General features: G+C 42.9%; 1 protein-coding gene and 1 long non-coding RNA gene across 2 annotated transcripts; both read left to right on the top strand.

Moving 5' to 3' along the window:
• Positions 1 to 292: 292 nt before the first annotated feature.
• Positions 293 to 15,393, top strand: LOC118376471 (tyrosine-protein kinase HCK). The gene is made up of 13 exons (XM_035763186.2): positions 293 to 585; positions 4,115 to 4,245; positions 5,158 to 5,197; positions 5,706 to 5,802; positions 6,091 to 6,186; positions 9,459 to 9,562; positions 9,649 to 9,798; positions 10,438 to 10,590; positions 10,992 to 11,174; positions 11,430 to 11,506; positions 13,599 to 13,752; positions 14,092 to 14,223; positions 14,377 to 15,393. Exons 2-13 carry the CDS (start codon positions 4,126 to 4,128, stop codon positions 14,577 to 14,579), a joined length of 1,509 nt encoding a protein of 502 aa, XP_035619079.1. The 5' UTR covers positions 293 to 585; positions 4,115 to 4,125; the 3' UTR covers positions 14,580 to 15,393.
• On the top strand, positions 11,513 to 12,955 carry LOC127912427 (uncharacterized). Its single transcript, XR_008082546.1, has 3 exons — positions 11,513 to 12,173; positions 12,235 to 12,356; positions 12,418 to 12,955. It is a non-coding gene; the product is annotated as an uncharacterized LOC127912427 (long non-coding RNA).
• Positions 15,394 to 15,691: the final 298 nt, after the last annotated feature.

Raw genomic sequence — 15,691 nt, 5'->3', positions numbered from 1 at the left:
TTGATACAGCAGTTTATGTCCACTTTCTTACAGCGCGTACCAAAACAAGCTGCAGTAATGTATGAGTTACTTTAATAATCAAGACAACTTTTACAATTCAAAGCACATAAATAGTTTCATAGAGGCTACAGTATATTTTAAATTGAATTTATTTTCAAGAAAGATAGCGTGTATTTGTATTTTTAACTGTGCATATTCAGACCATCTCTAGGCTTACTTACTCCGCTACTTACCGGAAGAGTAAAAAAAAAAAAGAAGAAAAAAAACTGCCCTCAAAGATATCCGTGTCTTCATTGATGTGACAGTGCCAGTGCCAAGAGTCAGAGAGGAAGTTCCTCATCTACAGTTAGATGCGAGCCGACGCACTAACTTCCTCGTATACAACTAAAACGGGACTTTCTATCGGAATTGTTATCACGAGTCGGGATGGAGGAGCGGACATAAAATTAAATACAAATAAGTGCTTTCTAAAGAATACAAGTAATTCAAGGTTAGAATACCATTTGGCCATACAGCGGCCAAGGATTATACAGCTGGTTGGAACGAGGTGATTCCATCTCGTGTTTTTTCTTCTAGACCACGAAGGTGAATATGTATAACCTACTCACTGATATTTTCATAGACAATATGCATTTCTTAAATAAGACGACGAACAGATGGATGTTGGATGTTTTCTTAAACGGTTCCCATCTGGGTCATTCAGCGGTATTATGAAAATTGCGCATTAAAGGGATTTATGACCGTGTTATTATGTAGACTATATTACGGTGTTTGCTATTGGTTTATGTATGTAATTCCTACACTGATGATAGTTGAGAAACTACAGAATTATGATGTTCACATAAACGGTGGTAAAGGTGAAATGTATTTTAACTGTTTCTTCATTTTTTTTAAATTAATATATATATATATATTAAGTCTTTACTGTCTGTCCATTTTAGCTCAGAAATGTTGAGACGTAGTTTATTTCTTTTCCATTTTGCTGAGCCCTCTGTCTTTCGCTTCTTTTTGCCTAGGCTAATGTAAAGAGGAACCAAAAGTTATTTCTTATCCTACGGACTCAACACCGAATACGATATTCAAATTGTATATTCACAGATGCAACACCTATCCATGGCTTGTAAATCTATTTATTGAGGGAAAACTCAATCTTAGGAAAAAATGGGTTTGAAAGGGGTTATTCGGCTCTCCCCCATAGGAGAACCCTTTTTGGTTCCAGGTAGAACTCTTTTTGTTTCCATGTAGAACCCTTTGTGTAAAGAGTTCTACATGGAACTCTAAAAAGTTTCTACCTGGAAACAAAACGGTTTTACTTGGAACCAAAAGGGGTTCCTCAAAGGGTTCTCCTATGGGAACAGCGGAAGAACCCCTTTAGGATATTTTATTCTAAGAGTGTAGTAATGGTGCATTTTTTAAAACTAAGTAAACACCATAATAATTGATTAACCTACTATTTTGTATCAATGCTAATCTTGCATGGATATCTGATGAGTCAATCTACTCTATATTTAAGACCCAATTTGCTTTATAGCACATTATGATTGCATCAACTTGTGCTGGAAAGCCTCACATTTCCTCACATTTATGCTGACAATAGTTCCTATAGTTCTATCAGTGTTTCATCAGGTCAAGTGTGTCTCTAGTTTCTACTTCAGGAAACAGGAAGTCAATACTTCATGTTGGAGAAGCCTATCAGAGAACTTCACGCCATACTGCCACTCTCCTAATTGCAGAGACAAATCCTCCCAATGCAAAGCGTCCTGTGTGTATGGTGCTTGGGGACATGGCATTGCAGTGTGTGTGCGTGCGAGGTGAGCAGGGGAGGTTTAGCAGTGCAGTTTTTCCTTTTCACATGGTGTCCAATCCCAGTTTCAAACACCCGCCGCCTGCCCTGCGTCAGATGCCATGATAGCAGTTAGGCCCAGAGGCACACATGATGCAGGGCTTCCACAGCTCACTAGATTTACATCCGTGGGCAATATGGAGTGTTGGAGACAGACAGGCAAACAGACAGACACTCCCAGAGACCTGAGGAGGATGGTTGGAGGTGCTATTAGGGGCTGATTTGTTCAAGAGACTGCCGGAGAGATGGATGGAGAGGATAAGGATAAGCTTGTACGGTCTGGGCTTCACCTCCAGTTAACTTCCTATGTACAGGAAGTGCATGCCATGTATGTCATGGCTTTATTAGATTAATGGAGGACGAATTGATCGATATGAGTTTGAGGAGGTTTGTAAACGGATGAGAAGCCTTGGACTACTGGGCGGGCTGACACTCAAGAAGAAATGTCTTCTCCTGAGATTCAGGGGTGTGGCTTCCTATAGGCTACCTGTAATTTGGCAACATTGGGCGTAAGGATAATCTGAACCTTTTCCATTCACAATAACCATACACATTCTGTGTTTTATTTATTTTATTTTTTTTGTGGTGGTGGTGTTTGAGTGTACTATGTAAGTGAAACATTTTTTGAGAATAGGAAATCAGTTTTCATTTTGTCTCCAGCATCTTCACGAATCAGTTTTTGGGGATTTGCATTATCTGCCTATGAACTGTGGAAATGAAAACTGTGTAAAGCATAAACAGGTTTGCTGGAAGTTAAACTTGAACTTATCCTCCCTGTAAAAGCTAACAGATCAAGCGAAGAGGAACACCATTTAAATGGAAAAGGGAAGTGAATATTTACACCATTATTTTTGATCAAGTGGTTGTATGCCGATAGATACAGCCATGTGTATTTGACCAGTTAAGTTGACGAAGAACACGTGCTCATTTACAGCCAACACCCTGAGGAATAGTTACCAAGGGAGAGGAGAGGCGGATGAATTAGCCAATTGGTAGCTTTGCGTGACTGTTTAAAGAGAAACATTCTCCATGACTATGTCATGAGATATATGGCTGTCATCCAGCAGCAATCCTCCACATCCTAAAAGACTGAGTGCAGTAAAATGTGTTCAGAGCCCATATTCACAAAGTGTCTCAGAGTACTGATCTAGGGTCAGTTTTCCCTTTTAGATCATAATGAATATGATTATATGGACACGGGGAGACATGATCCGAGATCAGCTCTCTACGAGAAAATAACCTCTATGACGACTTCAGTCACATTTTCTTCTGTTAGGTTACAGTAATAGCTCTCAGATGCTTTCTCTCTCTGATAAACATCACTTCCTTCTCTCATCAGTTTTAGAAGTAGAATTTAGAAAGTGTTCTATGAACATTTGTGTTAGTACTTTGCCTTAGTCAGAGTGAAGTAATTCATGCCAGATCTATCCTATAAGGTGTCAACATCATACACTCACTCATCCATGCTAATATCACAGTGTTGTTTCCATCCCTCTCCTTGCCCAAACCTGGGATCGAACCAGCAACCCTCTAAACACATCAATAACTGCCTCCCACTTAGCATCGCTACCTATCGCTCCACGAAAGCCTCAAGCTACTTCAAGGTCTTAGAGTGATTGACATCACGGATTGAAACGCTACTAGCGCCCACCACTAACTATAGTAGCTAGCCTTTTCTCACCGGTTACACTGTGGTGAAGGTCTATTCCCACTGTAACTTAAAGGTCTCTCTAGCTCTCAATCTCTCTGCCTCTCTCTCCTACTCTTACTCTTTGAATACTCCAGTTCCTCTGTTTATGTTAACACAGATGAACCAGAAAATGACAGTCCTGTATCTCTCACACAGACAAAGCTCTGTTCAATCAGAATAATTCCCCCTCTCTCTAATGTCCCTTTTTAAAATATTTTACACAGACCATATTGACTCCACCCACAGACTATATTGACTCCACCCACAGACCATATTGACTCCACCCACAGACCATATTGACTCCCCCTACAATGCTACTAAGTTACTGTTTTATTTGAAAACAAAGAGTTCTTCATGCTACGAGTCGGTAGTCATTTAGTTCCTCTGCTGTCCCAAAGGCGTGGCTGGGTGTTGCTAGTTTGGTGTCGCTCTGGTGATTCGGAAGACTTCTAGAATTGTTTTGTTTCCAAAAAGCTGTGTAGACTTGTGTGGGAAAACAGTTGCTCTTAGGATGTAAACAGTAGCTTACAGTAAATGACATTGTATTCTGACTGATATTTTCTGAAATAACAAATTGTTAGGTTCTTCCACCATGGGCTGCGTGGGGTCCAAGGAGCAGCAGGATCCCAGCAGCAAAGGAGTGAATGATGACACTCTGAGCCGGACTCAGCCAGCCCACTATGTCAAAGACCCCACCACTGGGACCAAGGCTGTGAGTGAAAACCTGGGCATGATGAGGGTGATGATGATGATGGTGGTGATGATGATGATGGTGGTGATGATGATGGTGATGATGGTGATGATGGTGATATGGTGGTGATGGTGGTGATGATGGTGGTGATGATGATGGTGGTGATGGTGACGATGACGATAAGGATGGTGATGAGAAATCGATGAAAGATCAGTAGGGGACATGGTCATTGAAAAGGGAAATTCTAATGAGTTATATTTATCATTGTCACTGAGACAACATAGTGAAAAGTAACGTGTTAGCCTCCCTACAATATGACTATGCACAGAGTATTGATATGTGAGGTGCATTACCCATATAACTCATGTTCTAACTAGTAAGTGACTGATCTGTAAGTCGGTTTCCTTGAGTGTCTAGGGTGGTCAACACTTCCTGTGTGTTTACAGTAAAGCGACTGTAAGCGCTGAAATTCTGAATGAGGAAGGGGAAGTAACATCCAATGAATGCAGAAATTCATTTTGTGATCATTGTTTGAACAAGACCTTGAATTTGCATGTACATTTTAGTCATTTGCAGAGTCCCTCTGATCCAGAGCGACTTACTGGTTAATGCGTCCATAGCTAGGTGAGGACAACCACATATCACAGGTCATTGTAAGGAAATGTTTTCCTCAATAAAGCAACTCAGCAAAGTCAGTGCTCGTGAGAAAAGACAAGTGTGAGCGTTAGTGCAACAAAGGCAAGGATGTTGTTTTAAAATTAAAATATTTTCAGGGGAAGGTGTCTCTCCTCTCTTTCTGTTTTCTGTCCGTTCTATCTCACTTTTACTTCATCTGTCATTTGACCAGTCATTTTCTTCTCCGTTTTGTTCACTTTCTCCCAACTACGTTTCCTATGGTTCTCCTCGACTTCAATCTCTTTCTGTCTTTCACAGAATAGAACCATCTCCACTGGCCCTACAGTCCCCTCTGATGGTGAGTACGACACAGCAACGTTACAGTTGCTCACTTGAATTTGTGATGTAGGAACTATCCCAGTGCTCAGCTTATCACACCGTATGTCCAGCAGTGACACGACATACTGTCAGCGTAAACTGGCAAACTGTTTGTTGTCATGTAGTTCTAGACTTATGGCTGAGGCCACATATGAAAGTGAAAGAGGGGGAGAGCGTGTAGTTTGAGATAGCCCCCACTCAGAGTTTCACCACACGAGACAGCAGATGATCTCTCCACTGCTATACCAGTAAAGCAGCCAGACAGGAAGTGACCTATTGTTGTTTTTAAACCTGTAAGAATTGCACTTGATGGCACCCACAAACACAAAGTCTCTCTTTGTCATATGTGTGCATGCATTTAATTTATTTGTATTTTTATACACACACACACACACACACACACACACACACACACACACACACACACACACACACACACACACACACACACACACACACGCTTACATTCTCTGCCCCTCCCCCTCCAGGTCCTGAGAGCATTGCTATCGCACTGTATGACTATGAGGGTATAAATGATGGAGACCTGGGCTTCAAGAAGGGAGACAAGCTTAAAATCTTACAGGAGTGAGTGTCTCTGACAATTATACATAAACATGAAGCATTCATACCCCATACAGAGCACTGTATACAATACATATAATACATATTCCCCCACCTCTCACTATCTGTCTGTCTGTCTGTCTGTCTGTCTGTCTGTCTGTCTGTCTGTCTGTCTGTCTGTCTGTCTGTCTGTCTGTCTGTCTGTCTGTCTGTCTGTCTGTCTGTCTGTCTGTCTGTCTGTCTGTCTGTCTGTCTGTCTGTCTGTCTGTCTCTCCCTCTATCTCTCTCTCGTCTCTCTCTCTCTTTCTGTAGGTCTGGAGAATGGTGGAGAGCCCAGTCAATCAGCACAGGCCAGGAAGGATTCATCCCCAGTAACTATGTAGCCATAGACAGCCTTGAAACCGAAGAGTAAGTATGTTCAAATCAAGCAAATTAAATCAAACTTCACAATGTGCTGAATACAGCAGGTGTACCTTACAGTGAAATGCTTACTTACGAACAAGCCCTTAACCAACAATGCAGTTTAAAAAAAAAATATGGATGAGAAAAAGATCTAAAAGTAATTAAAGAGCAGCAGTAAAATAACAATAGTGAGACTATTTACAGAGTCAATGTGCAGTGGCACCGGTTAGTTGAGGTGATATGTACATGTAGGTAGAGTTATTAAAGTGACTATGCAGATGATGATAACAGAAGAGAGTAGTAGCGGTGTAAAAGAGGAGTGGGGGGGGGGGGGTCACGCAAATAGTCTGGGTAGCCATTTGACAAGGTGTTCAGGAGTCTTATGGCTTGGGGGTAGAAGCTGTTCAGAAGCCTCTTGGACCTAGACGGCGCTCCCGTACTGCTTGCCGTGCGGTAGCAGAGAGAACAGTCTATTGCTAGGGTGGCTGGAGTCTTTGACAATTTTTAGGGCCTTCCTCTGACACCGCCTGGTATAGAGGTCCTGGAAGGCAGGAAGCTTGGCCCCAGTGATGTACTGGGCCGGTCGCACTACCCTCTGTAGCGCCTTGCGGTCAGAGGCCGAGCAGTTGCCATACCAGGCAGTGATGCAACCAGTCAGGATGCTCTCGATGGTGCAGCTGTAGAACCTTTTGAGGATCTGAGGACCCATGCCAAAACCTATTCTCCTGAGGGGGAATAGGTTTTGTCGTGCCCTCTTCACAACTGTCTTGGTATGCTTGGACCATGTTATTTTGTTGGTGATGTGGACACCAAGGAACTTGAAGCTCTCAACCTGCTACACTGCAGCCCCATCGATGAGAATGGGGACGTGCTTGGTCCTCTTTTTCCTGTAGTCCACAATCATCTCCTTTGTCTTGATCACGTTGAGGGAGAGGTTGTTGTCCTGGCACCAGTTGAGGGAGAGGTTGTTGTCCTAGCACCACACGACCAGGTCTCTGACCTCCTCCTATAGGCTGTCTCATCGTTGTCGGTGATCAGGCCTACCACTGTTGTCTCATCTGCAAACGTAATGATGGTGTTGGAGTAGTGCCTGGCTGTGCAGTCATGAGTGAACAGGGAGTTCAGGGGGGGACTGAGCACACACGGGGCGGCACGTCAGGAAGTCCAGGATCCAGTTGCACAGGGAGGTGTTTAGTCCCAGGGTCCTTAGCTTAGTGATGAGCTTTGAGGGCACTATTGTGTTGAACTCTGAGCTGTAGTCAATGAATAACATTCTCACCTAGGTGTTCCTTTTGTCCAGGTGGGAAAGGGCGTGCAATAGAGTGCAATAGAGATTTCATCATCTGTGGATGTGTTGGGGCGGTTTGTGAGATAATGGTGTTGACGTGAGCCATGACCAGCCTTTCGAAGCATTTCATGGCTGCAGATATGAGTGCTACGGGTCGGTAGTCATTTAGGCACGTTACCTTAGTGTTCTAGAGCACAGGGACTATGGTGGTCTGCTAAAAAAATGTTGGTATTACAGACTCAGACAGGGAGAGGTTGAAAATGTCAGTGAAGACACTTGCCAGTTGGTCAGTGAATGCTCGCAGTACACATCCTGGTTATCCATCTGGCCCTGCGGCCTTGTGAATGTTGACCTGTTTAAAGGTCTTATTCACATCGGCTGCGGATAGCTTGATCATGCAGTCTTCCAGAATAGCTGGTGCTCTCATGCATGTTTCAGTGTTATTTGCCTCGAAGCGAGCATAGAAGTAGTTTAGCTCATCTGGTAGGCTTGTGTCACTGGGCAGCTCTCAGCGGTGCTTCCCTTTGTAGTCTGTAAGGGTTTGCAAGCCCTGCCACATCCAACGAGTGTCAGAGTATTACGATATGATCTTAGTCCTGTATTGACGCTTTGCCTGTTTGATGGTTTGTCCGAGGGCATAGCGGGATTTCTTATAAGCTTCCGGGTTCGAGTGCCGCTCCTTTAGTGTGGATGTTTCCTGTTATCCATGGCTTCTGGTTGGGGTATGTACGTATGGTCACTGTGGAGATGACATCAACAATGCACTTATTGATGAAACCAATGACTGATGTGGTGTACTCCTCAATGCCATCAGAGGAATCCTGGAACATATTCCTGTGCTAGCAAAACAGTCCTGAAGCTTAGCATCTGGTTCATCTGACTACTTTCGTATTGAGCGAGTCACTGGTGCTTCCTGCTTTAATTTTTGCTTGTACGCAGGAATTGGGAGGATAGAATTATGGTCAGATTTGCCAAATGGAGGGCGAGGGAGAGCTTTGTAAGCATCTCTGTGTGAGGAGCAAAGGTGGTCTAGAGTTTTTTCCCTTCTGGTTTCACATTTAACATGCTGATAGAAATTTGGTAAAACAGATTTAAGTTTCCCTGCATTAAAGTCCCTGGCTACTAGGAGCGCCGCCTCTCGGTGAGCGTTTTCTTGTTTGTTTTTGGCAGAATACAGCTCATTCAATGCTGTCTTAGTGCCAGCCTCTGACTGCCACGTAAAAAAGAGCTAAAAATACATATGAAAACTCTCTAGGTAGATGGTGTGGTCTACAGCTTATCATGAGATACTCTACCTCAGGCGAGCAATAGATCGAGACTTCCTTAGATATCATGCACCAGCTGTTATTTACAAAAAGACAGAGTCCGCCGCCCCTTGTCTTTCCAGACGCCGCTGTTCTATCCTGCCGGTATAGCGTGTAATCAGCCAGCTCTATGTTGATAGTGTCGTTGTTCAGCCACGACTCCGCGAAGCATAAGATGTTACAGTTTTTAATGTCCAGATGGTAGTTTAATCATCCGTGTAGGTCATCTATTTTATTCTCCGAAGATTGCACGTTTGCTAGCAGAATGGAAGGAAGTGGGGGTTTATTTGATCGCCTACTAATTCTCAGAAGGCAGCCCACCCTCTGGACCCTTTTTCTCCACCTCCTCTTCACACAAATCACAGGGATCTGGGCCTGTTCCTGAGAAAGCAGTATATCATTCGGGTCTGCCTCGTCAGACTCGTTAAAGGAAAAAATGGGTTCTGGCTAGTCCGTGGAGAGTTATCACGGTCCTGATGTCCAGAAGTTATTTTCAGTCATAAGAGAGTGGCAACATTATGTATAAAATAAGTCGAAAAAAATAAGTTACAAACCACGCAAATAAACAAACAATAAAAACACAATCGGTAGGGGGCACATAAAATGTTCTCCAGTGTACTGTGTGAGTAGTTTGTGAGTAGTGCTGCTCAAAGGAACCAGTCTGATATGACTTTCCCCTCCTTCAGGTGGTTCTTTAAAGGAGTGAGCAGGAAAGATGCAGAGAGGCAGCTTCTGGCATCAGGAAACAAAATGGGATCGTTTATGATCCGTGACAGTGAGACCACCAAGGGTGAGCAAGTTCAAAAGCTCTTATACATGTACATTATACAAGCGCCCTTTTAGACTTTAGCAAGCCGTGTCTCCTTCCTGCTATAGGCAGTTACTCCCTATCTGTGAGGGACAGTGATTCCCAATCAGGAGACACAGTCAAGCATTACAAGATCCGTACGCTGGACAACGGTGGCTTCTACATCTCCCCACGCATCACCTTCACCACTCTGCAGGAACTGGTCAGCCACTATAAAAGTGAGTGTCACGGCCTTCCACAACACACTAGAGAAGGGCTATTTCAATCTTATTAACCTAAGACAGTGTTTCCCAATCCTGGTCCTGGGGACCCCAAGGTGTGCACATTTTAGTTTTTGCCCTCGCACTACACAGCTGATTCAAATAATCAACAAATCATCAAGCTTTGATTATTTGAATCGGGCGTGTAATGCTAGGGAAAACGTCCAAAAGGTTCACCCTTGAGGTCCCCAGGACCCAGATGAATAAACACTGCCCTACGAGGTCCGGAGTACTGCTGGTTTTCTGCTCTACATGAATCATTACTTGCACCTGGTGTCCCAGGTCTAAATCAGTCTCCGATTAGAGGCAGAAGAGTGAAACCTGCTCTGAGGTCCAGACTTGAATTTGAAGGCACTAGTGTCAACTGCTACTAAAGTTGATGTTGGAGATAACAGCCCCCTCTGCTGGCTGCCTGTTCTGAATATGGACACATTGTGTATTTGGCCTCCAGCAGTACTGACTTCCTATGGGTTTATTATTATATTATTATTCATGTGTGTTATGTACAGTTCAATAATACTGAATGTATTTCATGTCCTGTATGATTCAGAGCTTTGTGTGTGGATGTCATACTGGATGTGTTTGTTATTACAACAGAGCTGGGAGATGGTCTGTGCCAGGCCTTGACCAGCCCCTGTCTCAGTCCCAAGCCCCAGAAGCCCTGGGAGAAGGATGCCTGGGAGATTCCTCGGGAGTCCCTCAAACTGGACAGGAGGCTCGGGGCTGGCCAGTTCGGAGAAGTCTGGATGGGTGAGCTCCATGTCATTTAAAGCTTCTATTCTGTCATTCTGAGAAGGTTATGTTTGGACTAATACTGGGAGATCAGTATGACTTTTTATGTTGTTTTTAAAAAACTTTTTTAAACTATGCAATTCAGTTAAGAACAAATTCTTATTTACAATGACGGCCTACCCGGGACAACGCTGGGCCAATTGTGCACCGCCCTTTGGGACTCCCAATCACAGCCAGATGTGATACAGCCTGGATTCAAACCAGGGACTGTAGTGACACCTCTTGCACTGAGATGCAGTGCCCTAGACCACTGTGCCACTCAGGAGTTGTATATGTAGTCTGAAAACATTCTTGCTTTGTGGAGCATTGAACTGAGGTAACATAGGTAATGTGGTTTGTCTTTGTGTCTTTTGCTGTAGCTACATACAACAAGCACACCAAGGTGGCAGTGAAGACTATGAAGCCTGGCACCATGTCGGTGGAGGCTTTCCTGGACGAGGCCAACCTGATGAAGGCCCTGCAGCACGACAAGCTGGTCCGTCTGAATGCTGTGGTTACCAAAGAGGAACCAATCTACATCATCACAGAATACATGGAAAAGGGTGTGTGTACACCACAGTTTGACATTTTGTTTACATTCACATAACCACACGTCAGTGTATTTCTGTCACTGACTGTTTTTTGTGCGTGCATTTCTGTGTTTGTGTGTGTGTGTGTGTGTGTGTGTGTGTGTGTGTGTGTGTGTGTGTGTGTGTGTGTGTGTGTGTGTGTGTGTGTGTGTGTGTGTGTGTGTGTGTGTGTGTGTGTGTGTGTGCGCGTGCGTGCGTGCGTGCGTGCGTGCGTGTGTGTGTGTTTAGGTAGTTTGCTGGACTTCTTGAAGAGTGATGAAGGGAACCGTGTTCAGCTCCCCAAACTCATTGATTTTTCAGCTCAGGTGAGATTCAGTTATGTCAAACTTAAACTATCAGTCTGGATTTTTATCTCTCCGAAATTGTATGGTTTTATATTCTCCCAGTCTTCTACTGTGGTAGAAGGGAAAAGATAACCAAAGAAAAGGGAGGATGCTTTGATCTTGTTATACCCAGTTACTGACAATAACAAGCCACTCATTTGAATACTATTCTGTTTCATGCCTTTGTTCTGGAGTACATGTTTTTCCTATTGTGGGCAGCATTTCAATATTCAAATCCTGTCTTTAGCTTGGCAGAAGAAGGTGTGTGGCAGAATGTGTTTGTAAACCAAATTATTCATGCCAATGTTTGCTGTTCTACAATATTGTGATGTGAAATTATTTAGACAGTATTAAGACGCAACACAATCGAACATTTCAGTTTGAAACCTGATCATACACTATTTCCAGTTGTACACCTGTTGCTACAGATATCGAGAGGCAATGAGGAAGTTATGAACAGAAAAGCAGAACTTGTGAACACATGGGCATGTTTATGCCATCTGCTGTATGTAGTGAGGTGAGGTGAGGTGTGAGAATAACACATGGGCATGTTTATGCCATCTGCTGTATGTAGTGAGGTGAGGTGAGGTGTGAGAATAACACATGGGCATGTTTATGCCATCTGCTGTATGTAGTGAGGTGAGGTGAGGTGTGAGAATAACACATGGGCATGTTTATGCCATCTGCTGTATGTGGTGAGGTGAGGTGAGGTGTGAGAATAACACATGGGCATGTTTATGCCATCTGCTGTATGTAGTGAGGTGAGGTGAGGTGTGAGAATAACACATGGGCATGTTTATGCCATCTGCTGTATGTAGTGAGGTGAGGTGAGGTGTGAGAATAACACATGGGCATGTTTATGCCATCTGCTGTATGGAGTGAGGTGAGGTGAGGTGTGAGAATAACACATGGGCATGTTTATGCCATCTGCTGTATGTAGTGAGGTGAGGTGAGGTGTGAGAATAACACATGGGCATGTTTATGCCATCTGCTGTATGTAGTGAGGTGAGGTGAGGTGAGGTGTGAGAATGAAACACAATGAAAAGGTATTGAAATGGAATATGAGGAGTCGAGTTACAAAAAGAGAGAGAGAGGATCATTAAAAGAGAAGGGAACAGGAAGACAGATTGGTCTGCTCAGATTTAAATCTACTATGAGAGATTTAGTTATGTTCAATTATTCCACTGAGATTGGTACACAGATAAGGCTTATCTAGTTGCGATAGAAATGTAAAGGTCATTTGAGATTGAGCTGACATATATCCAGTGTTTACCGTGAATGCAGTCTCCATGAAGGCCAAAACATTTACATTACATTTACATTTAAGTCATTTAGCAGACGCTCTTATCCAGAGCGACTTACAAATTGGTGCATTCACCTTATGACATCCAGTAGAATAGTCACTTTACAATAGTGCATCTAAATCTTAAAGGGGGGTGAGAAGGATTACTTATCCTATCCTAGGTATTCCTTAAAGAGGTGGGGTTTCAGGTGTCTCCGGAAGGTGGTGATTGACTCCGCTGTCCTGGCGTCGTGAGGGAGTTTGTTCCACCATTGGGGGGCCAGAGCAGCAAACAGTTTTGACTGGGCTGAGCGGGAACTGTACTTCCTCATTGCCTTTAAATTTCAATAGCTTTATAGAGATGAACTTTAGCGATGTGGATTGAATACGTCAGTCAGTTTGAGAGAGGGGGGGAGGGCAAAGAGAGAGAGAGGGGGGGGGGGCAGAGAGACAGAGAGGGGATGAGAGGTGAAAGGTAAAGCCTGATGGTAGTCCCAGTTGAGTTGATATCAGAGTAATCAGTGGTCGTAAATGACACGATTGGCAAATTGAAAGTCCTTTATCTTTATTACTATAGCTATCATTATCATTATTTTAAGTTTTAATGACTGATTATTTTATTGTCCCGTAGCGGAACCTACAGGGAGGCTTTAGAAACTATACTTGAAAACAATAGATATATTTCACAATAAATCATTGAGAGCACTTGGGACATGAATTACTTGAAGCACCCATTCTCCTGCTTCTGCTTTCCTATTGTCTGAGGACATCCAACCATGTCTTTGTCCACAGATTGCAGAAGGTATGGCCTACATTGAGCAGAGGAACTATATTCACCGGGACCTGCGAGCTGCCAACATACTGGTGTCCAAGGCTCTGGTGTGCAAGATCGCTGACTTTGGCCTCGCCCGAATCATTGAGGACAATGAGTACACAGCCAGGGAGGGTAAGATCAGCATCTAGCAGTATCCCCTTGGTGAACAAGTATCTGTGTCACATAAAGGGGGGGTTCAACTAACTGTGACATGACAGCTGAGTTAACCAATAATAGTACGGTAGAGTACAGTGGTTTGGAATTAGAATTAGAGAACAAGGGAAGTCAGAGTTGGAACAAGGAACTGCTGTATCAGAGGGACAGATATCATTGTGTCAGAGGGAAGTGTGAATGAGTGACGTGGTTTGAATAGAAAACACAATGTTGAGACAAGCTGCTGTAATATCTTTTCAGTGACAGCAGGGGGCAGCAGACATACAGTAAGAAAGCACTAATGTTGTTCCCTAACAGGAGCAAAGTTCCCCATCAAGTGGACGGCCCCAGAGGCAATCAACTACGGCTCCTTCACCATCAAATCAGACGTCTGGTCCTTTGGCATCCTACTGACAGAGATCATCAGCTATGGACGCACACCATATCCAGGTCTGAGGACCTGAATGAGAACATGCCCTCTGCTGTACTTGTACTTGTACTGTACTGTATGTTCATTGAATGATGAATGAAATGAATAAAGTGTAAACTTCACAGTCTCGACCCTATAATGTTGTGTGCTTTTGTGCTGGCTCTGTCATCTAGGGATGACGAACCCAGAAGTGATCCGCTCCCTGGAGAGAGGCTACCGAATGCAGCGCACCGACAGCTGTCCCCAGGAGCTCTATGACGTCATGTTGGAGTGCTGGAAGAACAAGCCCGAGGACCGGCCCACCTTTGAGTATCTTCAGAGCGTCCTGGAGGATTTCTACACTGCAACAGAGAGCCAGTACCAGCAACAGCCTTGAGCCAATCAGAAAGATCCAGGCAGATACATAGCATCCTCTCATACTTCCATGTACCTGTATAGAGTAGCCTACAGACTAACCAACAGAGAAAAACATGTTTTTAGATGGTTCCTTATGAAATATGGCATTTTACTGTAGCTTTATGAATGATGACCTAACAAATTAATTACAGTGATTCATGACATGGCTGACTGTGATATGGGTTTCAGAATTTTACTTTATTTAAATATATGAGTGGCCAGAAATAAAAAAAACTAGCCAAAGTTTAGCCTTTTTTATTGTGAATTTCCTATGTCTATGCCCAGTTCATATATTGGAAAAGGCCATTTATATTCTGCCATAGACGATTGAAACTATACTTCACTGAATAAGCACTGGAGTGCAACAGTATAATCTAGAATAATTCACTTATAAAACTATTTTTTGCCTATGTGGTAAGGGTCTTAATTTATTTTATCGGAGACTAGCATACTTGTTTGTCAATCCTCTATACTATATCTATATGTAGGCAACACAAGGGAATAATGTGATGTGATGTGACATTTTTACACAAGTAAAATTAGATGTTGCTTGCATGTTTTTTTTGTGGGGTTATTTCTATGTAGGCCACTGTCATCATTTGTCTAACATGGCTGAATAATTTGTGCACTGAGGTAACAGTTGACTGCACAGACATTGAATGTTGAATACAGGATATGTGTTTTCATATGAATAATGCATTTCTTAACCAAATGCTTTTTTGATATTTTCTTATAAATGCTTGTAAGTGCAATGACTGAAAGGTTGTGTTGAATAAAATGAATGAATAAAATCATATTGTGCTTATCATGTTGTCATTCTAGCCTACATCAAATGTAACATGATGATCTGCAATTTCTTGTAAGAGTAAAGACAAAATATGTCAGATTTTTCAATGTATGAATGACGATATGAAGGAGATTTGATCAGATTTTTCAATGTATGAATGATGATATGAAGGAGATTGTATCTGTTTTTTTAACAACCTGCTTGAAGTCAAACAAGCAATGACTGAAATTATTATTTATTTTTTTACAAAAAAAATCTACATACAAACTCATTTTGAACAGATGTACACTGAACATAAATATAAA

This window comes from Oncorhynchus keta, chromosome 27, assembly GCF_023373465.1.
Source record: "Oncorhynchus keta strain PuntledgeMale-10-30-2019 chromosome 27, Oket_V2, whole genome shotgun sequence".
In the NCBI taxonomy this organism is placed as follows: domain Eukaryota; kingdom Metazoa; phylum Chordata; class Actinopteri; order Salmoniformes; family Salmonidae; genus Oncorhynchus; species Oncorhynchus keta.
The sequence above is the reverse complement of the archived record's forward strand: the minus strand, read 5'-3'. Positions and strand labels throughout refer to the sequence as shown.

What these genes read in the sequence shown, in the direction of transcription:
- LOC118376471 (XM_035763186.2), top strand. Translation starts at nt 4,126, where the DNA reads ATGGGCTGCGTGGGGTCCAAGGAGCAGCAGGATCCCAGCAGCAAAGGA. An exon ending in CCCTACAGTCCCCTCTGATG is followed by an intron (nt 5,198 to 5,705) that starts GTGAGTACGACA and finishes CTCCCCCTCCAG; the next exon opens with GTCCTGAGAGCATTGCTATC. An exon ending in TGGACGCACACCATATCCAG is followed by an intron (nt 14,224 to 14,376) that starts GTCTGAGGACCT and finishes TCTGTCATCTAG; the next exon opens with GGATGACGAACCCAGAAGTG.